General features: G+C 57.5%; 9 protein-coding genes across 9 annotated transcripts; 2 read left to right on the forward strand and 7 right to left on the reverse strand.

The window, feature by feature from the left end:
* Window positions 1-481: 481 nt before the first annotated feature.
* On the reverse strand, window positions 482-907 carry CH63R_04817 (uncharacterized protein; the record flags this gene model as incomplete). Its single annotated transcript, XM_018299792.1, has 1 exon — window positions 482-907. The coding sequence occupies one exon, from the start codon at window positions 905-907 to the stop codon at window positions 482-484; it is 426 nt and encodes a 141-aa protein (XP_018161038.1).
* A 935-nt stretch (window positions 908-1,842) lies between these two features.
* On the forward strand, window positions 1,843-3,345 carry CH63R_04818 (uncharacterized protein; the record flags this gene model as incomplete). The annotated part of the gene is made up of 3 exons (XM_018299793.1): window positions 1,843-2,150; window positions 2,386-2,486; window positions 2,537-3,345. 3 exons carry the CDS (start codon window positions 1,843-1,845, stop codon window positions 3,343-3,345), a joined length of 1,218 nt encoding a protein of 405 aa, XP_018161039.1.
* A 375-nt stretch (window positions 3,346-3,720) lies between these two features.
* Window positions 3,721-5,397, reverse strand: CH63R_04819 (Rhamnogalacturonate lyase; the record flags this gene model as incomplete). Its single annotated transcript, XM_018299794.1, has 1 exon — window positions 3,721-5,397. One exon carries the CDS (start codon window positions 5,395-5,397, stop codon window positions 3,721-3,723), a length of 1,677 nt encoding a protein of 558 aa, XP_018161040.1.
* A 2,019-nt stretch (window positions 5,398-7,416) lies between these two features.
* CH63R_04820 (WD repeat domain-containing protein) lies at window positions 7,417-10,757 on the reverse strand (the record flags this gene model as incomplete). Its single annotated transcript, XM_018299795.1, has 3 exons — window positions 7,417-7,742; window positions 7,849-10,564; window positions 10,635-10,757. The coding sequence occupies 3 exons, from the start codon at window positions 10,755-10,757 to the stop codon at window positions 7,417-7,419; spliced, it is 3,165 nt and encodes a 1,054-aa protein (XP_018161041.1).
* An 899-nt stretch (window positions 10,758-11,656) lies between these two features.
* Window positions 11,657-13,448, reverse strand: CH63R_04821 (Major facilitator superfamily transporter; the record flags this gene model as incomplete). Its single annotated transcript, XM_018299796.1, has 4 exons — window positions 11,657-11,947; window positions 12,015-12,263; window positions 12,331-13,141; window positions 13,237-13,448. The coding sequence occupies 4 exons, from the start codon at window positions 13,446-13,448 to the stop codon at window positions 11,657-11,659; spliced, it is 1,563 nt and encodes a 520-aa protein (XP_018161042.1).
* A 1,264-nt stretch (window positions 13,449-14,712) lies between these two features.
* On the reverse strand, window positions 14,713-16,525 carry CH63R_04822 (Flavin-binding monooxygenase; the record flags this gene model as incomplete). Its single annotated transcript, XM_018299797.1, has 5 exons — window positions 14,713-14,812; window positions 14,959-15,026; window positions 15,087-15,147; window positions 15,213-16,204; window positions 16,376-16,525. The coding sequence occupies 5 exons, from the start codon at window positions 16,523-16,525 to the stop codon at window positions 14,713-14,715; spliced, it is 1,371 nt and encodes a 456-aa protein (XP_018161043.1).
* A 599-nt stretch (window positions 16,526-17,124) lies between these two features.
* CH63R_04823 (HpcH/HpaI aldolase) lies at window positions 17,125-17,949 on the reverse strand (the record flags this gene model as incomplete). The annotated part of the gene is made up of 1 exon (XM_018299798.1): window positions 17,125-17,949. One exon carries the CDS (start codon window positions 17,947-17,949, stop codon window positions 17,125-17,127), a length of 825 nt encoding a protein of 274 aa, XP_018161044.1.
* Window positions 17,950-18,551: 602 nt separating this feature from the next.
* CH63R_04824 (D-3-phosphoglycerate dehydrogenase) lies at window positions 18,552-19,523 on the forward strand (the record flags this gene model as incomplete). Its single annotated transcript, XM_018299799.1, has 1 exon — window positions 18,552-19,523. The coding sequence occupies one exon, from the start codon at window positions 18,552-18,554 to the stop codon at window positions 19,521-19,523; it is 972 nt and encodes a 323-aa protein (XP_018161045.1).
* A 266-nt stretch (window positions 19,524-19,789) lies between these two features.
* On the reverse strand, window positions 19,790-22,335 carry CH63R_04825 (Fungal specific transcription factor domain-containing protein; the record flags this gene model as incomplete). Its single annotated transcript, XM_018299800.1, has 6 exons — window positions 19,790-21,165; window positions 21,241-21,542; window positions 21,620-21,772; window positions 21,829-22,005; window positions 22,071-22,165; window positions 22,267-22,335. The coding sequence occupies 6 exons, from the start codon at window positions 22,333-22,335 to the stop codon at window positions 19,790-19,792; spliced, it is 2,172 nt and encodes a 723-aa protein (XP_018161046.1).
* Between the last annotated feature and the right edge of the window lie 236 nt (window positions 22,336-22,571).

Consider the following 22,571-nt stretch of genomic DNA (forward strand, 5'->3'; position numbering starts at 1 on the left):
GGATCCATGTGCCCCTTCACCGCAGCGGTGGAGAGGGTGGGATGACAGGTACCGACAAGGCGGCGAGAAGGGTGGGTGACGTTGATCCTCCTGGATCTCAATCTTGGAAGCGGTAAACTGGAGAAGCAAGGAACAAGAGGACGAAGAGGTCGGACACGAAGACAAGATATCATCAGGGGATGGTGAAGAGGAAAAGCATAAGCACGAGTTGGCGCAAACGCAGGCGCAGGCGCAGGCACAGCTTTTGCTGGCGTCGAAATCCTGCGATGGCAGCGCCATGGTCGTCTTTGCCTATGTCGTTGCTCACAGGCCGGAAACAAGCACAAAACAAAACAGGGCTTCATCTGAAGTTGGGATCAGGAGCTGCGTTCTCGTCGAGCCAGTGCCAGCGGCGGTGCGCCCAGACAGGGGGGGCCACCCGGGAAAGCCAGGACGGAGATCACAGTCAGGGGTCCGGCACAATGCGGCATTCGTTGTCTCCCTAGGGAGCATAGGATGAGCTCACACAGCCAGGAGGGTATTGTAATGCGTCGAATCGAAGAGCAGCAGAGAACAAAAAGGGGTCAGGACGGTAAGAAAGGACAGGATAGGACAAGACAGGGCGGGCAGGGTAGGGTAGGGCAAGGTGAGGCAAAGCAGGGCAGAAGATGGCGGTTCCCTGGAGGTGAATCGGTAAGCGCCACCGCTCATTGGGACGAAGGTCTACCGCCCAGCGCGAAGGAACTCTTGGAGACGTTGTGAAGCTGGAGCTGTAGAAGTTGACTGGCGGTAGATGCTGTTTCAGACGAGATTGTACGTTATGCTGTACTGGCGGGCGAGGTTTGTGGTCGAAGGGTAAGGTAGGTAGTATGGCGGGGAGGAATAGGGGTACGTATCTCTTATCCGGCCGATAAGGAGCCACGGTCATTCTCTCACTCAGCCGCCAAGCCAAGCCCCCCAAGATCGGTATCCGGGCCTCCGGTACGTACCCGGCCACGGATGCTATGGCCAGGGGCTCAAAGTGCGTTGCAGGGCCTCCCTGGGCACCCACTTGGCTGTAACAACCCCAAGAACCCCCTACAGTTGACAGTCTGTACCTTGCCCACGATGTAAGTACGGACCTTCACGGGGAATATATTCACAGCACGCACCGCCACGTGCAGGCCCGCCCATTCCAGGTACCTCGCGCCGCTTCAGTAGTTGCCTAGGTACTTGATGAACCCCTGAAAGTTTGGTCCACCTGAGGCTCTTGGTGTAGGAGGGGAGGACGGACGTGTTCTTCCTTTTCCATCTTTTCCCTCTATGTTGGCTAGGCTTTGATTCACTGCAGAGCCGAGTTGTATTCAAATGCATCGATGTCTACAAAGAGGCAGGATCCGTCTCACAGAATTGACTGGTAAAGGTACGACACACACAATCCAATACCAAGCAATACCACGTCACACCGGCGCATGAGCAAGTTCCGACTCACTGCCGTTACCTCTTCCCATGCCTTGACTATGTATCTCAGTGACATCTTCCCATGAGCCAGACTTGCATCTTGTCTCATGGGCCTCAAGACGATAACTATAGGCCTCCGGGTCGTGGTTTCCGTCATTGCACAGCATCGCAGCCTTGTCGGCAGATCCTATCTGCCTAGCGAATCACTGCACTCCTGCTGACGTAGCGGCTACTCGGCTTTGCTCTCTACAGCTACAGCACCTCTGACCACACAGCAGGAGGGATCGACAACCTCATGGACAACGCATGACTTGCGAGACATAGACGGCAGTCGCAGACCGACTCAGCCCGAATGTTGGCGGATCAGGTACGCTGTCGTCTCATGCGCATGACGGAGGGCGTCATGCCAATGGTCGGCAAACAATGTACCAGACCTTCCAAGAAAGAGAACCCATTCAACGGCCTCCGGGGCCAACTCGGAAACCCAACCCCCCCGGTATCGACGTTTGCGGTTCGACGCTTGACATCTTATTTCCCATGGCTGCGACGCTGAGCTCTTTGCTCAATGCGGTGGAGTCTGAGAGAGCTAGCCTAGCAGAAATTTCTTTCCTTCTTCTCCTGAATACCACTCGCGGAGACACTGTCCAGGGCTCGCTTTGTTTCGAGGTCTCGAACAAGATTACCTCGACCATGCAGACCACAAAAGACCTGCCAGCAAGGGCACCAGAGCCGTCAGTGCCATCCCGGTCCCGAGGGGGTTTTCTGACTTCCCGAGCTGACGGCGGGGGACTGGGGCCCATTCCTCCTGAGTCCTGCCGGGAACCGCCCTGCACCACGAGCCTGACAGCACGGCGAAGTTGATTTTGACTCGGGTCATTTGCATTATGTCTTCTACTTACCTCCCAGTGACTAGTACTCCTAGCTTTCGTCTCGCGAATGATCAGTCCCAACGTGGCAGCGTTGCAGCATTAGCAGCCCGGCGACCTACGTAGCACGGCAGCGATGCTACGGCGAGACCATCACTGAGATGCCTCGCCTCCCCTCGATGGAAACCCACAAGGCATCCCGTGAAGGAAAGCCTACCGTTGCTGAAGGAATGTCTGATCAACGCTCAAAGACAATACCTTCGACGCATCAGACTCACCCGCCGTCCTTCGCCGAATGGTTGACATTGGTTCAATCCATGTTCAGCTCGGCACGGCATTGCACGGCATGCCTAAGCACGGCACTGCATCCCGAACCCCACGAATAGTCGATTGCCTGTGCTCTGGAATTGGGTGGTCGGGTTACGCTCGGCCAAGGCCAAAATCTTCCGATGGTTACGCGGTTGCTAGAAAGTTGGTAACCCGAATGACGAAGCCCTCTCCTCTGGGCTTTGCGCGTCTCGTCGACGCAAGAAAGGCCGCTCATACAGGGAGCCGATCCTTGGAGTGCAACGTTCCCCAACATCTCGCGGATAGTCTCCCGTCCGAGACGAGCAAGGCACTATTGACGCATTTGCACCCGGGACGCCAGCGCCATCGAATCAACCTAATCCAATGGGTATTCCAGTCGCAGCCATCCAAGTCCGTGGCAACAACACGAGAGCCCATTGCACTTCATTGCCTTCTTTGCCTACCGGTGGCTTGCGCTGCCGAACTCAATCTCGTATACTTGCAGCTACCTAACAACGGAGCCGTGACAAGCGACAAGGTGCTCAACCCTGTTAGCAGGTCGAACCCTCAATCCTTGGGTACACGATCGGCGCCGGCCACCTCCGAATTCGACTTGTTTGCGACGTCCAAGTGTATGAAGCAAATCGCAGGCCCAAACACACTCCCCCTGAACCTCCTGGAAACCGCACTTCCTACGCTTCTCGTTGCTGTTGTTGCGGATTGCGGTCCGGCCCTTTATCACAAACAAGAAGGAGGGGGCGGGAGGCCATAACATGAAGCAGACAGTATTTCGAAACGAACGGGTTTTTGTCTGACCGCGACGTTGCTCATCCCTACTCAGCCACTTTTCCCGCTGCGTACGTGCGTGGGTTCGTGCGTGCGTAAGTTTCTCTCATTAATATCTGTCTTATATTCCGTCCTACAAGCAAGGGGATCCGGCTCTGAGGCACGTAGTTCAAAAGCTTACCAATACTCATATACCTAAGTAGGTATCTAGATATGTATGTACGGCAACAATGACAGAGAGACAACACACATATACGTTCACACACACATTCTCTCTCTCTCGCTTTAATGCATGTATTTCATTAACAATTATCAGATTCGCTTTTCGCATATACAAAAACGCACAACGCCCCTCCATTAGCTACTTGATCTCCAACCGCAGCGCGTCGTACTGCACGTAGATGGCTTCGGTGAGCACGGCGCTCTCGTAGTTCTTGGCGCCGTACGGCAGGCTCAGGACGATCTCGTTCTCGCCGGCCTTGAGGAGCTTGGAGTCGAAGACGAACTTGTTGGCGATGTTGTAGCAGATGACGGACGACCGCACGGCGCACGAGCTGCTTTGGTGGTAGGGGATGACCCAGGGCTCAAGGTCCTTTCCGTTGACGTTGACGGTGTAGCGGAGGTTGGAGTGCGGCTCGCTGGCGTTGAAGACGTCCGTGTTGCCGGCGGCCGTCTTGGCACCGGCGAGCTGGACGGTGAAGGTGGCGTAGCGCTTCTGGCGCACCTGGGCCTCGGCGAGGTCGAAGACGAGGGTCCAGTTGTTGACGTTGCCGTCGCCGAGGTACATGTCGGTGCGGATCGAGTTGCCCTTGCCGCCGAAGACGGCCCAGTGGACGTAGTTGAGGTCCGTGGCCGGGTCGCTCTCGCCGACGCGGAAGCGCACACCCTCGGGGAACTCGTCGGGGAAGTCGTAGCGTGCCCAGTAGATGCGGTACTCCTCGGGCCGCAGCGGCTTGGTCTCGTCCCGGGCGTAGCCGTGGCGGTACTCGCCCGACGACTTGTCGGGCGTGCCGATGCGGAAGACCTCGTTGCCGGCCGTCTCCTCGCGCCAGCGCGCGTGCGTCGTCTGCACCTTGCCGGCGACGACCTGGACGTCGTCCTTGATGTACTGGCCGAAGATGCCGTCGGCGTAGATGGTCAGGCGGTAGGTGCCCTCCTTGACGCGCGGGATCGTGGCGTAGCCCTGGGCGTCGATGTCGGACCAGTACTGGTAGGCCTTGGTGTCGAAGACGTTGTCCTGGAAGTCGATGCCGTTCTGGGCGAGCACGGCGATGGGCTTGGAGGCGCCCGCGGGCAGGTCGACGTGCAGCTTCCAGGTGGTGCGCTTGGCCGAGGGCACGTAGCCGGGGACGAGGTGGGCGATGTCGTCGTAGAAGTCGGCGTTCCACTCCGGGTCGGCAAGCTTGGCGGCGTCGGCGTGGAGGTCGAGGATGGAGGTGCCGGCGGGGCCCTTGTTGAAGTGGTAGTACTGGGGGCCGAAGGTGCGGTCGAAGCCGTTGGTGATGTTGGGGGTCTGGTCGCCGTGGTGGTTGGACGAGATGTAGTTGTAGACGATGCCGTCGACGGTCAGGTCCGAGTGCAGCGGGCCGCCGAAGTAGGTGTCACGGGTGTTGAAGACCATCCAGGCGCCGTAGGCGGAGCCGTCGGCGGTGTTGGAGCCGTCGGCGTACATGCCGTAGGCGTCGATGTCGCGCCAGGTGTCCTGGAATGTGTACTTTGTGAACCAGTCGGCCTCCTGCTGGACGTAGGGGTCGTCGGGGGTGTTGCCGAGGTACCAGGTGGCGTCCTGGACGACGACCTGCTTGGCGACGGCGTCCTTGGAGGGCAGGGGCGCGTACTGGGTCGGGTTCGTCAGGAGGTGCGTCCACATGGGGTCGTTGGGGCGGAAGAGGGTGCGCAGCTCCTGCAGGTTGCGCAAGAAGGGCTTCTCCTCGTTGTAGTAGGCGACGCGGCTGAACATGTGCAGGCCCGTCTCGCCCTCGCGGAGGAACCAGTACTGCTCGAGGACCTGGCCGGTCGAGGCGTACGTGTCGGACATCTTGACGCCGCCGTAGGGGACGCCGGCCGAGTCGGTGCCCGAGTAGAGCTCAAAGGTGGGCTTGACGTTGCCGGGGGTCCAGAAGCCCTCGGGGGTGCAGTAGCAGTCGAGGTAGGGGCCCTTGCCGGTGCTGCCGGAGGGGGTGCCCAGCAGGTTGACGCCGTCGAGGGTGAGCTCGACAACGGAGCCGCCGGGCTTGGCGATGGCGGCGTAGAGGCGGTCGTTGGCGATGATGAGGCGGTTGGAGGTCTCGGTCGCGTTGAGCACGGCGGCGGCCGGCGTGGCGAGGGCGAGGGCCGCGCCGAGGGCCGCGCCGCGGAGGGAGGAGACGCGCATCTTGAGTATAAGGTAACAGTTGGACTTGCTTCTCTCTTATCACACGCTCCGAAGACAGAAGATGGAAATGGGGACTGGCGAAGGTGTAAGCTCGACTGGGACTCGTCGGAACTCGTACTCTCGCGTGCCTAAACCAGCAAGAAAGGGGGGAAAGCAAGAGTGAACTGTAGGAGAGATGGCAAGGACCTCATTTTATATGTCTCCGCAACCCATTCTCCCGAAGCACCCATGTTTCTTTACCTATTAGCGTCGAGCAGATTTGAGAACGGTGAGTGAGCCTCGGACATGTCATCTCCGGATGTTTGTCTGTTTCCTCTTGGGCGCACACATCCCGGGAGACAATTCCCCGCACGAGATGGGAAGAGAGAGCGAGAGAAAGAGAGAAACACGGGGGTTAGAGGCAAAATTAGGTTAGAACGGTCAAGGTGGCGCAGGCGAGAGATGCGGGGGAAGTTGCTCTGGTTGAAAAAGACTTGTGAGTGATCCATGGCCGGGGGGCCTTTGACAGACAGCAACACTCATGATTGCGTGGATAGGAAGAGGTCCCTGACGAATGACATTGGCCAATTGCTCACCAAGTGGCAAGCAATGACTTGGAGGAGGGTCGGTTCGAAATGAATTGGCGGGGACCCCGCTCCCCCTTTGCCATTTGGAGATGAAGGTCCGGGGAAGATGACTGGGGACTTCTCCGCACCCCACACTTCGGTGCCCTTTTCGCCGAGCCGAGCCGGGAATGCCTGCAAGTTGCCCTGCCATGCCCTGCCCTGCCCCCGTCCCAAGCAACCGGCAACGAGCAGTCGGGGGCCGGGGGCGGGGGGCTAGTCGGTCAGCCGACCCAAAGTTGCCAAGGAGCGAGCAGTCTAACGCAGAGTTTTGGACTACCAAGAAAAGAGAAAGGAGAGAGTGGGAAAGAGAGAAAGATAGAGAAACAGAGACATGGAGGAAGAACACAAGGCCCCCAGGAACCAGAACCAGACAACCGGAAGACCCCGGCCCACGTTGCATCGCGTGCCGTACTCCGCGTCGTGTCGGTGTAACAACACGTCGAGGGGGGACCGGGGCGGAGCAATTTCCCACGTATTGCGCCCCACGGGGCATCACACACTTTGAGGGATAGGCTCAGGGGACGGCTGCCGGTGTGTGTGACTTGCCTAGCGCTCATCGGCCCTGATGGGCATGACACCCTGAGTTCGTGATCGGCAGGCGGCTCTCGGTTGCGCATGTGTCCCGCCGGCAAGGGACGGACGAGCGATCGTGAAGCATAGCGTGATTGCTACGTGAAGGTGTGTGGGCGGTGGATTTGGGCATCGCCATTACGGGGACGATGGGATGGGAGCCGCAACATTCAGGATCGACGCCGACGAGAGGAGGACAGGAGACAAAATTACCGGGGAAAGGGGAAGAAAGGGTCCATGTGGGAGGAGGACCCAAGAAAGTATGAATATGCGCATACATGAAATTATAATACGCACTGATGAAGACCTTTTGTGGGTATTGACATAAAATTCAAGCCTGACGAATGCTTGCTACACAGCTCGTGTCTCCTCCCTCCTCCCCTTCTGCTAGTGAACATGGCATCTATCTGCCTTTTGACCTCATCTTAATCTATCCTTGCCAACCATATACTCCCAGACCTCCCACAACACACAGCACACAGCCTACAGCCTCCTACCTACGCCCGTCTCACGTCCTGGGACTCCGCAGGAAGCCGACGACACCGCTGCAGTAGCCCACCAGGTCGTCGAGCCGCCCGGCCTCGCGCTCCTGCAGCGTCTTCCACTCGCCCAGCGCCTCGAGCAGCTGCGCGTCTCCCATGACGAGGTCGAAGTGCAGCCGGAGGAACACCGTCATCCACGCCTGCACGAGCTCGTAGTCGCGTCGCGAGGCGAGCCGGCTCGTCAGCGCCCGGACGAACCGCAGGAGCCCGTCATCCTCGGGCGAGAGGGACCGGAGCTCGAGGTCCGCCGTCGAGGGGGAGAGGGACTTGAGGTGGTTGATGAAGTCGTCGACTGCTACGGTGTTAGTCATCTTGTCTTGTGCTGTTCACATCAAACCATCACGCTTGGGTGGATCGATGTTTGGGTGGGCAGTTAGGTAGGTAGTAGGTAAACTTACAGTCTCCCGAGATGGCACCGTCGTTGAGCTTGCTGGTGAACGCCTCCTGCATCCGGCCGCGTTCGAGCTTCGTGATGCGGGACTTGGACTCCGAGGTGGCGGCTTCGGCCTCGGTCGCCGCCGCCGCTGTGCCCTCGAGCAGGCTCAGGCTCGACTGCTGCGGCTGCTTGCCGGAACCGACCGACGGCAGGAAAAAGGGCGCCTTCTCCGGGGCCTTGGGCGCCTCTGTCGGCTTGTTGCGCTGCTTGATGAGGTCCAGGTGGAGGAGCGTCTGCCAACGGCTCTTGGGGACCAGCGACAGCGTCGTCAGCTCCGCGCTGAGCTGGTCCACCGTCGGCGCCACCACCGTCTCGTCCTCGCCGTCCGCCTCGTCCTCGTTGAAGGCCGCCTCGAGCATGCCCTCGCCGCCTTCGCCCGACGTTGTCGGGCCCGTGAGCAGCGCCGCCTCCTTGTCCGACACCTGTCGCGTTGGCACGTGCGTGAAGAGGGACTTGTTGGTCCAGATGGCCACGCCGAGCTCGTTCTCCATCGTCGCCGCCAGGTACTCGCCGGTCGACGACATGGCCAGCGCCGTGCACGCCTTCTCGAGCCGGATGGCGTCGATGAGGTGGCTCGTCGGCAGGTCCCATACCCTGACGACGCAGTCCTGCGACGCAGCGATGACCCACCGGCCGTCGTTGGAGAAGCAGAAGTCGTTGATGGCCCCCTGACAACCCCAGAACTCTCTGATCGTCCTCTTCGTCTCGAGATCCACGACGCGGATCGAGTTGTCGTCGCACGAAAACGCCATCAGGTCGTTGGCCGCGTGGTATCTGCAGCCCGTGATCGCCGTCATCGGCGCCCAGTTGATCTGGTGCACGAGGTTGCCCGTGAGGAAGTCCCAGAACTTGATCTTGCCGTCCAGGGAGCACGTGATGACGTTCTTGTTCATCGAGTCCACCACGATGCCCGTGATCGCCTTCGTGTGCCTGCCCGTGCCCGGCGCGAAGTGGCTGTCCCTCTCCGTGTGCAGCTGCACGACGTTGTCGGCCTGCCTCAGCTGCTGCATCTTCATCGCCCTCGCCTGTGCCGGAGTGAGCTTGGAGGGGAACCGCTGGCGGTGGAGGCCGGACTGCAGGTTGTACATGTCGAGGCCGCCCTCGACGGAGCCGACGAGGGCGAACGTGCCGCAGGGGCTCATGGCGATCGTCGAGACGTGGGAGCCGTCGCCGGTCGGGAACGCCCATCGACCCGCCTTCTTCCGACCCCAGAACCACGTGCGGGCGTACGCGTCGTTCTTGTGTGCTGTCACGACGCTCTCCCAGCCCGTCGACCCGCTGACCTCGGCGTCCAGCTGCTTCTTGGTGTTGCCGTGCTTCTGCCAGATGGGGTGGTTGCCGGGTATGGCGCCGATGCCGCCGTCGCGGTTCAGGGAGCTGGCAATGCACGTGATCTCGGGGGCCTTCAGGTCTTCCAGAGTCGTCGTAGGGCCGCGCGCGAGAGCCTTGGTGGACAGAATGCCCGTCTTCTTGGCCATCTTGCGGATGTTTCCTTGGCTGAGCTCGGTGCTCTGGCCGTCACGTCGCATACTCCAGCCCCAGAGACTGCGGTCCTGGCCACCACTGAGCAGCCACTTGTTACCCGCATCGGCACCTTCGAAGTCGGAGGGCAGGAACTGCAGGCACTTGACGGGGGCGGCGTGTCCGCTGCGCTGGTGCAGGATACGCGGGATCGCCGAGAAGGGACTCTCGTCAAAGATCCACGTCTTCAACGAGTTGTCGCGTCCGCTGGTGACAACGACGGGTTGGCCCGACAAGAACTCGATCTTGCTGATACCACCCCGCACCAGAGGGCCGTTTCCGGATGGAGGGTTGTGCGCACTGCGCAGAACACCCATGACCCTGCCTCCGTTGTTGAGGTCCCAGAATGTAACGTCTCCAGTTGCAGCGGTGGCGGTCGCCATGACACCGTCTTTCCGGCCGTCATGACCGGCCCCCATCCCGTCGGATCTGAAAGAGATGGACGTGACGGGCTCATCGTCGTGGCCAGCCTTCAGCAGCACGATTGGCTTGTCGGTCAGGATGTTCTGGATGACCAGGGTGCCGTTGGCGTAGGCGATGGCCAGCAGAGAGAGCGCAGTAGTAGGCTGCATGCATGTGACAGCGCCACAGTCGGGGGTCGGCGGGAGAATGGTGTAGATGAGCTTGCCGGTGCTGACGTTCCAGATTTCGACCCAGCCGTCCTTGCGACCGACGCAGATCTTGTTGAGGTAGGTGGGCATGTTCGTGACACCGCCGGTAATCTCATTGGCGCCCTTCTTGCCAGCCATGGTGTGAAGCGTGGTGTAGTGCTCCAGGGTGGCCGACTTCCATACTTCGAGTCTCGTCACGGCGCATCCTACGATCCACGACCCGAAGATCAGGATCTGCTGGATGGGCTCGTCGAGGTCTCCGGGGATCTCGAGCTCCTCGACCTTCTTTCCGCGCTTGAAAGCCCAGATACCCTGCCTCTCGCCCTTCCTTGCGTCGCCCCATGCTGCGAAAACCTTCTCTTTCCACGCGAGCGTCGCGGTGATGTCGGCGGGCGTCTGGGGACGGGTGACGAAGACGAGGTTGAGGCCCCGCTTCAGATCGTAGGTTTGCAGAGCTCTTCCAACAGAAGTCGTAATCTGGAACGTCGTCTTTCCAAGGGGGATTGATGTGAAAGGAACGTTCGTGGGGGAGACGAGACCAACAGTCTGGGCGAGAGGTATTAGCATCGGGAAGCCGAGAGGGACACACGCAGAAGAAGCAGGGCGGGAGGCATACTCGGAAGGGTGCGAAGATGCGGGAGGACTGGCGCGTGGCAGTCGCAGACTTGGAAACGACAGTGAGCTTCTGGCGCTTGACCAGCGGCCCGTCGTTCTCCGAATGAGGCATTGTGGAAGGCATATGGAACTTTATGGGATCGGACAGCGGTTCCTTGGAAGCCTTGGGTCCCCTTCAATGTCGATGTCGCGCCCGAGATTTTTTTTCCGGAGGACTGCACTTTTTCGAGCGGTAGCTTGCTTATATTATCGGCATTGGAGTTTTACCGGTCTTCAGCCGGTGGGGTCCTCGCAGTGCCTATGTACCTAATCCTGTACCTAGGTACCTGCATACCTGCCTTCGTAGCAGGCACTTCTAGGTGTGTACCGATTGGGTGGGACAACTCCGCAGCAACTACCAATCATGATCAACTACACTCTTGACCAGTTGCTGAGCCAGCTACTACACTTGTGATTGTTCTTAGACCTCGAGTTAGGATGCAAAAGTGGTAAAGGAAAAGCTCATAAAAATAACCGTGAAATCTTGAAATCTTGCCTGTTTTGATTTTACACGTCCCTTCTACTCGATTGTGTTTGTAGCGAGCAAATGAAACCTGGTTCGAGGAACCAAGGTACGGAACTCTTGGCAATCAAGTGGGGAGTTGACAACCTTTCAAGTTACAGCCAGGAAGGCATTTAGATAAACTCTCCTCTTTCAACTTCAACGACGAAGTTCAGCGTTCCGTAACAGGCCTTCTAAGTAAGCATCAAACCCATGGCTGCGCAATCGTACATTGAGTTCCACCTCATTTACATGTGAGCAGTGTTGGTAGGCAAAACGAGAGCAAGCAGAGGCATCGTTTGGCAGCAATTGAGTCGATTAAAATTGTCATTCAGAAACTCATAATTATGTCTCTCTATCTGTTCAGTTGTTTCGCCTTGTTTATTGTCAACTGAGGCAGACCGCCTTCGATTGTAATGCCATACACCCGCGATCGAAGAAAGCACCAACTGCTGGACATACGCCTCTGCCACAGAGACATCTCACGAAGCGAATCTCCATCCCTTGGGCTCGCCCGCAAGCCTCTCCTGCTCCTCCAACTCCTTGTTCTTCTTGCGACAGTACCACTTCGTGATCAGAACAAAGATGACCGTCAAGCCGCAACCAGTAATAATGGCTCCGCCGCCGGTCTGATAATATGGTTCTTGGTTGCGCAGGAAGAAGTATGGCGTGAACCAATGGGAAACCGAAGATACACAATTGGCAATGGCAATCAGAGCCGCTCGCTTGGTACGCGGGCGGGGCACCACCGTGGTCTCCCAGGAGATTTGGAGCTGTTTTTTGGGCAGCCAGGGTAAGCGTTGTATCAACCAGAGAGAAACACGAAGAGGATAAACTCACATTGAGACCAACGAAAGGGCCAGTGACCAACAGAATCATGCAGAAGTAGCGAGCACCGACGTTGAGAGTCGTGATCATGACCACACAGCCCACGAGAGTGAGCAGCATGGGGACTATGATGTGGTATCCATGCTCCAGCATGCGTCCGGAAGACCAAGACACCGCCAACGTAACTAGAAAAGCAATGATGGGTGGCGGAGCCTGGATGAGGTACGTGGTGGTTTGATCGAAGCCAAGTGTAGCGAGGATCTGGAAAGACGTGAGTCCAACGCCGCCGTATGGAAAAGATTGAGCACAGAAAATAAAATTTACTGACCGATGGGAAGAAGTCCTTGTAAGACTGTGCGATGATGAGGAAGAAATGGATAGCCGAGAAGAAGTAGGTGAACGGGTCCTTGAGAGCCATCCATACACCTCCCCAGTAGTCTCCTTCATCGTCCTCGGATCGGCCACCCGCCGACACTTCCTGTCTGTACTGAGCCATCTGTGACTCCGCGGCAGTAAAGAAGTACGTGCCGGTCGATTCGGGAAAGTTTGGGATAAACCAGAAGCTGACAAGAGCCACCAGTATGCTAACAATGCCTGAAGTCACGTTTAGCCGTCTGAGATAAGTTGACAACCGCATCTGCAGCGGCAAGCCAGCCAGCGACAACGTACCTTCGAGCAAAAGAAACCACTGCCAGGCCGCCAAGCCGGCTATGTTATCCATGTTCTGGAGGACGCCGGCGGCGAGGAGACCGGAAATCGCCTGCGAAATGGTGTTGCCGGCGTGCCAAATCCCCATCCGAAGAGGGGACTCGTGCTTCGTATACCACGACGAGGTCATGAGGGACACGGCGGGCACGAACGGCCCTTCCGTGACGCCCACGATGAATCGGCAGAGAAGGAAGCCCCAGCCGGCGGTGACGGCGGGCATGCAGATGGTCACGGCAGACCACCCCAGCATGCAGCACGGGAGCAAGATGCGCGGCTTGCCCTTAGCGATGATGACGTTGGCAGGGACCTGCGAGATGATGTACCCAACATAGAACATGGATATTCCGGCCGACCACATCGTGTCGGACATGTGCAGGTCTTCCTGCATACCAGCCAGCCGGGCGTTGGAGACGTTGATACGGTCGAGGTAGCTGCAGTCGTTCCCAAATCGTTAGCTTCAAATTAAGGCTCGGATGGCGTCGATGGGATAGACCGGCTGCCGGGCAGATGGGATGGTTTATCTTACTTCATCATGAGCATGGCGCATACCATGGGCAAAAACCTCCAGTCGAGTTTCGAAACGACCGCTTTGCTGAGGGCCTTGAGCTCCTCGGGCGACTTATCCCGGATGAGTTCATATCGTTCGATGAGAGGGTCGCGGACAGGAGCGGCTTCTTCCAACTCGACTCCGACTTTGACGTCGATAGACGAGCGTTTTGAGTCGTTGGTGGGTGCCATATTCGTCGAGGGAGTTGGCTTGGGTTTACTTTCACTGCGTGATGAGTGAAGGGTGGGTTGAGCTGCCTGCTCAGGGCTAGTATCTCGAAGAGGTCTTGATGCCAGGTATTTATGTCGAAACCAAAGCTCGCGGTTTCCTTGTTCTGAAAGAACCCCCTCGCCTAGTAAGTCAATGGTCCGTTCCTTCAAGACTAGGTTCCTTGTGTCCAGCTCCTCCTCACCCCCTCACCCCATTCCCCGCGATTCATACGGATGTTTTGGTCACTGTGGGTTATCTGGGGTTGTGGAGTTGCTGGGCCGGAGGATGTCCGATGCTAAGGTCTAAGTTTCGGACGCAATCCGTCTTCGATGGCCCGACCCGCAATGGGCTTAGCGGGTGTCAGCGTTGCAACCATCGTTGATGGGTAGATACCGGATGTCGTCTATTGCTATGGCACTACAGACTGGGCCCTCATGGTCTGATGGTCGGCCTCGGTAGGTAACTTACCCCTCCCCGGACACACTCCGTTTATAACTGCATTTCACTTGGTTAAAACCGATCAGGATAGGAGATGCATCCTTTCGTCTAGGCCAACAGTGGACACTCCATTCTCCAATGTTCACTTACATTGTCTACCTTTTTGCACATCTCCGAGACAGTGGCAAACTCTAGGGCTCATACAGCCAGCCTCTTATGAGGGATGCATGAGTCACGTTCTAGGCCAGAGGAGCAATATCCGGATTTCTATACTTTTGAATTAAAACCATCCTGTCTGCCCATGTCGTTTTGCGAGCATGTTGATCTAGCTATTTGACGATCATGTAAACGTGTAACGGATGAACTGCTGGATCCGACGGGGAATCATCGGCGAGAATGCTTCAGAAGTAATCATCTTCCAAGATGTTGTTAGTCAGAGTCCATCCAGGTTACCCAAGAGGGGACAGGGAGCTCCGATGGGATCTTACATTGAAATCTGAATGCTTCTCACCCATCACACATGTCGAAAGAGCCAGCAGTACCCGTTGAAAAGACGCCAGAGCCGGAAATCTAGAAGCTATAGCTGTAACGAGTGTTGAGGCTTTGTGGAGGGTTCCCGTGACCTTGGTAAGCCTGCGTTCGGCGGGCGGTTGTTGGCTCATCCTCCACGCGAGGCAGACGCATACTACCGCAGCATGAAAAATGTCATAGGCGTCGATGAAAGTGCCCGTGAAACCACCCTGCGCGAAACGAGCATAACACCGGTCGACGAACTGCTCAGAAGTGCCGATGGCGTCCATTTCTACATCATGGGCGTTCCAGAGCAATATATCTCTGCCCCCTTCTGCCTGGTGTATCGGCGAGACCAGCCGGACCAAGGCCCGACAAGACAGCTGCTGGAGAATATCTGTAACATTCAAGGTCGTTGGAGAGGAGCAATCCAGGGATGGGGGGAGGTCCCTCCAATGGCAAATGTTGCTGTAATCGAGCATGATATCCGCTCCCCTTCCGGTCCGAATGCTGGAAATGATCCGCGCATGGTTTATAACATACCGGCTCAGATGAAGTTTTCTTGAGATGTGCTGAACGGGAACTGCTGCATCCTCTTCCTCTGGGGGTACCTACATAGTAAGCATCAGTCAAAGACCGGTTCAATTTAACCTCCTCGCAACGATACGTACCTGGACTGAAATGTCGTCGTCTTGGATGCTGAAAGGACGGTCCATAGCTATGCTTAAAGAGCTATACAGAATATCAGTTCAATACTTACGGGATCCACGACTTGAAGTCTAGTGAGGTGAACCCACCGGTCGAGCGAGTACACAGTCCAAAACAGCCATCTTCGTTTGTTCGCCTCAGCCATGGTCAAGTCGGCATGGGCATCAGGTTCTCGATGCAGACCAAGTGAGATGCACGTCTTCACTGTGAGGCCAAGAAGATGCCAAGCCGAGCCTCCCGTGGAGCTCAAGAGCGAGTACAGTAAAAGCATGACCATGCAGTGGACATGCTCGAGGGACACCTCGGAGCGCAAAATGGAGTGCACCTGATTGGCGGCAACAGCGTGATACCCAGAGCTGAGCATCGACAGATGGGCGGAATCGGGGGACATCAGAATACCAATAGCCAAAGCCATATGAACGTTAAAGAAGTGAAGAGGGTTGATGCGCCCACCACGGTCAGGTCGGTCGTTATTGGCGACAACAATGTCGTACTGTTCGAGAAGGCTTGCCTCATCGAGATAGGGCAGAAATACAATGCTGTCCAAGAAACGCCGCAAGTGGCTACTGGTTGCATCGTGAGTGAGCGGCAATAGGTGACCATCTATAGTGGGTGTCTTTGGCGCAGGAGAAGCCTTTGATGGATCGCGTCCATCGATGGCCAGTGCCCCGGAGATGATCTCACCGAGAGAAAACTTCCGAGGCAATTCGTCCGACTGGCCACGCGGTTCGGCCATGGCACTGCGTGACAAGAAGCCGATGGCGCCCATAGTGGCCCTCACAGATGAGTCTTCGTGGCCCCGTCTGGTGGCGGTCCGGGCAGAGGCGTGGCTCGAGACCACAGAGACGGCGTCCTGGGCACGGGTGCTGACCGGTTCCGCGAGTAAAGGTCCATCTGCCGACGACTCGGCCCTGTGGTTTTCTGTGCGGGCTCGTTTCCTCGAAGAGGATTGGACATTGTGCTTGAGTTCGGCGACGCGCTTTTTCAAGGACTCGACGTAACTGTCAACGATCAGCAGGGAGCAATCGATGGGCGGGAAGTTGTGATAGGGTGCGGGGCGAGAAGCACCAAAGTCCGTACCCTATAACAGAACTGTGAGAGAGCTCAGTCGAGGAAGTGATGTCTTGGTGTCGGGGAACACATTCGACATCTTGCGATTGGCATGCGGTGCAAGTTGGTAACCGCTTGTCACACTGGCGACGTCCAAGATACAGAGTGGTTAGCCGGGTGGGACTTTCACCTCAACACGAACCTCGAAAGGGCTTGAAGGGCTCGAGGAAACCTTTTGTTTTCGTTTCCAGCATCGTACGCAGGCTATTGGTCGAGTTCTCGGCGTCTCAGAGGAGACGTCAGGGGTTCCAACAGAGTTGGACGGCTCACGACCCGACGAAGCTGAACTCATGGCTCAGCTCCCCGCCAATTAACAGGTGGGAAGAATTTTTGGTGGATCAACCATAGGAACGTATGAGTGATCTGCAGGTTTCAAAAGTTGAAGAGAACCGTGTTCTGCTGCTGTTTTCTGAATGAAGCCTTGAAGAAACTAGTTGTGTTTGATTCCAAGACAACCAGTGCCGCTGGCCCACAACGATTTTGTCTCACCCCCTACCCCTCCCCTTCCCCCCGCATTAGTCATCCTACCCCAGATTGTAGAAGGCGTAGATGTACATTGTAACGCGGGGCACACTTCGTTGTGCTAAGGCCAGGGTGAGTATCTAAACCTCCGATTGTTCAAGCTGAATTCAGAAGAAAGGCCGTCGAATATCGTCTAGAGACGGCAGGCAGCTGCCAGGTAAGAAACAAATCTACAGACTGCTGAAGCTCTCTGATTTGCTTTCCACAGTCTCGACAGATGAATGTAGCAAAGCAACGTTGTAGAATTTGTGAATGTTGATGTTCTATTAGTGACTCTATCAAGGAACCGTTCCTCGGCAGACATCATGCCGTCGTTTAATAGTGCATTTCCTAGCTCAACAACCCAACACCAAGATGTTATCATCAGATCTATGAGGCTCCGTTGGTCTTAGCCCCCGTCGCCCTGGCACTCAAGCTGGCCATCTCGGAAGCCCTCTTGGTTGCACCGGCGATGAGCAGAGGACCATCCGTGGCAGCCATGACCCAGCGCGCGCCCATCTGGCAGAACTTCTCGACCAAGTCCAGACGCGAGTGGAGACCGCCTACTCCAACCCACTTGCCGTGCCTGTTGCAGGCGTCGATGGTGCGCTGGTACGCCTCCGTCACCCTGGGGTTTTCGTAGTCACCCGGGATCCCCATCTCGGCCGTCAGGTCGTTGGTGCCGATGAGCAGGGAGTCGACGCCCTCCACGGCGGCGATCTCCTCCACGAGCTCCAGGGCCTCGAGCGTCTCGATCATGGGGATGACGAGCGTTGCGTCGTTCGTGACCGGGTTGGAGACCTTTGCCGGGATCGTGCGGAACTGGAAGTGGGGCAGCCCGTTGGTCGACGAGCGGGTGCCGACCGGCTGGAACTTGGCGGCCGAGACGACGTCGCGCGCGTCCTGGACGCTGCGGATGTGCGGCACGATGACGCCGAGCGCGCCGCCGTCCAGGATCCTCGAGACGAAGAACGGGTCCTTGCTGGGTGCGCGGACGATGGGCGAGATGCCGGCGTACAGCGCGGCTATGCAGAGCTGGGACGTCGTCTCAAGGTCGAACGAGGAGTGCTCCATATCGACGAGGATACCGTCGAAGCCGGCCGTTTTGGCCATCATGGGGAGCTCGACGGACTTGACCAGCTTGACGCTTAGCGTGGAGGCCACCTCGTTGCGGAGGAGCTTCTCCCTGAGCGAGTGGGGGATCGAGATAGACATTTTTGAATGAAGTTTGGGGGTTCGGACGAGTTGAGGCTGCGTGCTTGTTACACAGCAGCTCCAATACAGAGACGAGGCGATTAAACCGTTAGATATACTAACACGATCACGCGAGCATGGTTCTGCTCATCGGACCGGTGCCGAGGCTATCATGAGTCTTTCGGCCCCCCGCCCAACCAGTATCGGACTTCCGTCGGACGGAAGAGTGTCGGATTCGACCGTAATGGTAGTATCGAGAGGTCTTCGGTGTGGCACCGGCCGTGAAATGCGGTATCAGAGTGGCCATCCGGAGTCAGTCCGATCGGCCCGGAAAGGGTCCGACGAGAGCCACACACCAGTTGCCGATGAAGCCAAATGTTGCCTAAGTCTGACACGCGTCGCCAAAAATGGTATCATAGGTCATGCAGCGCTTGTATCACAGGCCGACTGATATAATAGACGTAGAGATCTCGAGCTCAAAGGCCCGCTGTCCATCTAATCCGCCTGCTCCAGTCAACAACCCGCCAACTCCCTTGCCTTACAAGCAGCAAACACCACTCGAATCGAAACCTGCTCTTACCTCATGACAACCGTCCCAGTCACTACCATCACGAGTTTATAGAATGGCGCCATCGGCAGTGTCTGACTTTCCCAATGTCAGTTCTCCTGGCACGAAGCCGACTGTCTATGTTCTGGACTCGTTCCAGCCCGAAGTCATTGCCTTTTGCCAAGAGAACTTCAACGTCATCCTGCCGGGACAACCCAAGCATGCGAGATGGAAGGATGCCCAGTTCCTCTTGATCAGGTCGTCGCGCCTGACGGCGGAAGACATCGCGGATTGCCCCAATCTCCTGGCCATCGGCAAGCAGGGCGTCGGCATCGACAAGATTGACGCCGAGGCCTGCTCGTCCCGCGGCATCAAGATCTTCAACACCCCCGGCGTCAACGCCCGGGCCGTCGCCGAGCTGGTACTCACGCTGACGACGGCCGTCGCGCGCCAGGTGGGCGTCATCGCCAGACAGCAGAACTCGGGCGTTGTCGTGCCCAAAGAGAAGTGCTCCGGCCTCATCCTGCACCGGAAGACGGTCGGGATCCTCGGCATGGGCAACATCGGGAAGTCGGTGGCGCAAATCTTCCGCGGGGCGTTCGAGGCGGACGTCGTCGCATACGACCCGTACCTGCCGTCCAAGGCCTGGAGCGACGTCCCTCACCACCGCGCCCAGTCGGTCGAGGAGGTGCTGTCGACGTCGGACGTTGTCACGGTCCACATGCCGCTGACGCCGGCGACGCGCGACCTGATCGGATACGACCAGCTCAAGAGCATGAAACGGACCGCCATCGTCATCAACACGGCCCGTGGGGGCATCGTCAACGAAGACGGGTTGCAACGCGCCTTGGAGGAGGGCCTCATATGGGGCGCTGGCTTGGACTGCCACCAGCAAGAGCCTCCGAGCCGGGAGAGGTACGGGGCGTTGTGGGAAGCCGGGGCGGTCAGCACTCCCCACATCGGCGCGGCGACAAGGGAGACACAGGTCCAGACCGGAATGGCGGCGGCCGTGCGATTGTTGGAGTATGCCACCGCTAGGGTGAACTAGACGATTTGATGGTGCCAACGTATCAAGTGATGGATGGGAAATGGGTTCCGGATGGAACGTTTTTATCGAGAACATTGCATGCTTTTCTGGGTACCTTAGTGAAGAAAAGGGAAGGGAACATGGACTGTGAAAGTATAGACAACGAACGACCCTTATCTCGGGCACATATATTGAGGGCTGAGGTACAGAGGGGAGAACCCAGAAATCGAGAAACTTGAGAAGAGCCCATGAGGTCGGGTGTATTCATTATGATAAAAGATGTAAAGTCAAAATTCAAACCCGTCAAAACCAGCATGCCGGCTAGGGTCGCCATATACGTACTCCCCCAACACCGTTTCCATGTTCCACAGCGTCTCGTCGTTCAGGAAAGCCCAGTCAAGGAGATCGCTGCTGGGAGATGGATTTCCGGTGATCCCCAGGGAACCAAAGTTGCTTCTCCCGGTAAACAGGTACGTCGTGGCGTCCCCGGCCATCCTGTTGTCCAAAGGCAACGAAAAGTTGAGCGTGTTCGACGTATCGCCGACCGGGACGTGGTTCTGAGCCGCCTGGCTGCTACTTACGTCTTCCATGCGATATTCCGCGTGGTCGGGCCGCTCCGTCCCCAAAGATGACGGGAGAGGATGCGAGGAGTGTGCAGAAAACCCAGAGGGACGAGTCGAAGCCGATGGGTCAGCCGTCACACATTGATGGCCGTTGTCGGGCCTCAGCGCTTCCAGAACTCGATTGAGCTTCCGGAATGTGTTGTGACGAAGAGCCTCAAACACGACGACGTAGTGTCTCGCGCTCGCGAGCTGCTCAACCATGTCCCGCAGAGTCTCTTCACACTGCGTCAACCCGGCGGAAGCGCTCTGGACATCCTCGACGTCGAGAGCCGTCGCAGCAGAGACGCAGAATATTACAGACAGGCCCGCCGTGAACATCATGTGGAAATAGCTCCGGGTGTGGGTGATGAGCGGGCGATTCTGGCACAGGAGGGAATACACCTCAATGGTTCGGAGAGCCGTCTTGAGATACAGGACGGAGACGTGCCTCGGAGTTTTACCCTCCCGCTTGGGCACGAGGTCGATCGCTCTTCGCACCAGGTAGAGCTGCTCCCGGGCGAGCAGGAGGTCGAACCAGTCCTGAGACTCGTAGAGACATTTTGGGCGCGGGAAGACCGGCGCGTGGTCCCTCCACTCCTGGAGCTCGCGCATCAAGCGTGTTAGCGTGGTGTAGATGTGGCCAGGTGCAAGGTGGCTCCGCGAGACCTCGAAATGGTTCCGGGAAAGCTTGGAGAACTCTGTGTGGATCCTCGATGAAATCTGTCTGAGGCGCACCGCGGTGAAGAACACAGTCATCTCGCTTGGGCCGAGCGGGACGTGCGTCATCTGGAACGCCGCGAGGTCTCGCAGAGACTGGTCCGCGGCTACGAGATCCTCGTCGTTTGCGTCGACGGGGAAGCTGGTCTCGATGTCGCGGTCGTTGATGGTGAAGGGCTTCCCGAGAAGGGTCGAGCTGTAGCGATCGATGATGTAGAAGTACCAAAAGACGCGCCGCTTCATCTGTGCATGCAAAAGACTCTTGCTCGGTTGGTCGTTGAGATGCAGGCCTTGCTCGATGCATAGGCGACCGCACAGCCGGATCACATCCCATATCGAAGTGCCTTGGTGCGGTCAGACTACTGAAGCGAGGGGAAGGCGGCGTGGCAATGGGATCAGACTTGATGCAGCTTACTTACCGATCCGGTGATAGATACCGAAGCGACATACCAACAACAGATCCTGCACGGAATCTAGCCCGCGCGTCAAAAAGTCGGCACCAAGGTGCTGTAAAGCGGCAAGGTAATAGCCTTCGGGATGTTGGTGGTGTGCGCCATTGCGGTACGGAAACACGGAGCCCACTGCCAGGATCATGAAGGCCCTGAAAAGATCATGGTCCGGGGCAGATTGGCCGGCAAGAGGAAACGAGAAAAGCCGGCGGCGAAGCTCCCTAATCTCGTCCCGACAGAGAAAGGGACTCTGGACATGTGACCAGTCGATGCTACGGGGGATTCGGTGAGCGTGAGACATTTCGGGGCTGCCCAAGGCACACGAAATGATAGAGAGCCAACGACGTACTATCTTTCGAAGAGAAACTCGGCGTCCTCCGAAGAAGGCAGCTCGCAGGGGCTTATGGAGGGCTCAGGGGCGTTGGGCACTTTGGCTAGGATCTGCAACAACTCGGTGTTGTTTCTTCTGAGATCGGGATCGGTGAAGAGAGAAGCCATAAAGCTAGCAGCATGAGGTTAGAAAGAACCCGTGGTGTAGCGATGCCCAAGTCGTCTCACCCAAGGCCCTCGACGTCTGATGGCGAAACGTCGGAACTTTCGACCGAGGCGGCCGTGTGCCCGGTCCCGGCGGCAGGACGGTCGGGTGCTCTTGGGGTCGACCCTTCATCATTACGTCGTAGTGTCTGAAGTCTTGAGGACAACGCCCTCTCCTCTTGTTCTAGACGATCAATCTCTCTGCTTGTCGAGGCTGGTCGTCAATGCTGGATGCTAAGGTTCGCCGAAGATCGACGGGGACTTACGCTCTAGAGAGCGGTTCTTCACCGCCCGGGCTGAGAACGACGCACTGGCTGTCGCTTTTCGTACATGGACTGCATCGTGGCCTCGTGCTATCGCACTGAAAGAAATTCAGTACGTTGATGGGGTTGGGACGGGCCGCCTCGACGACGGCGAGCGAATTTCTCCTTGGCGTTTATGCTGCTCAGTGAGTGTACATACTTTGATCTTCTTCCGATAACACAGCTGGCAGGCAGGGAGTCTGGGAAGAGGAGCTGCAGTGGAGCTCATTTCGGTCGTTGCGGCCGACAGTCACGTCTAACCGGAGACCATATCGGAATACTGTCTGTGTAACTCCCTTGATGTAAAGCAACGTTGTGGAAGGCAGGCGTTTCGGACGTGTTCCGGCCCAGCACTTGAAGAGAGGGGGGGGGGTGGGGGCTCGGCTTTGCTCGGCTGTAGTGAGCGGCAGCTGTTGTCACCAACCTCTTCCCTGTCTCCTCATACTTCAATTCGTTGTAATGCCG

This window comes from Colletotrichum higginsianum, chromosome 3, assembly GCF_001672515.1.
Source record: "Colletotrichum higginsianum IMI 349063 chromosome 3, whole genome shotgun sequence".
In the NCBI taxonomy this organism is placed as follows: Eukaryota; Fungi; Ascomycota; class Sordariomycetes; order Glomerellales; family Glomerellaceae; genus Colletotrichum; species Colletotrichum higginsianum.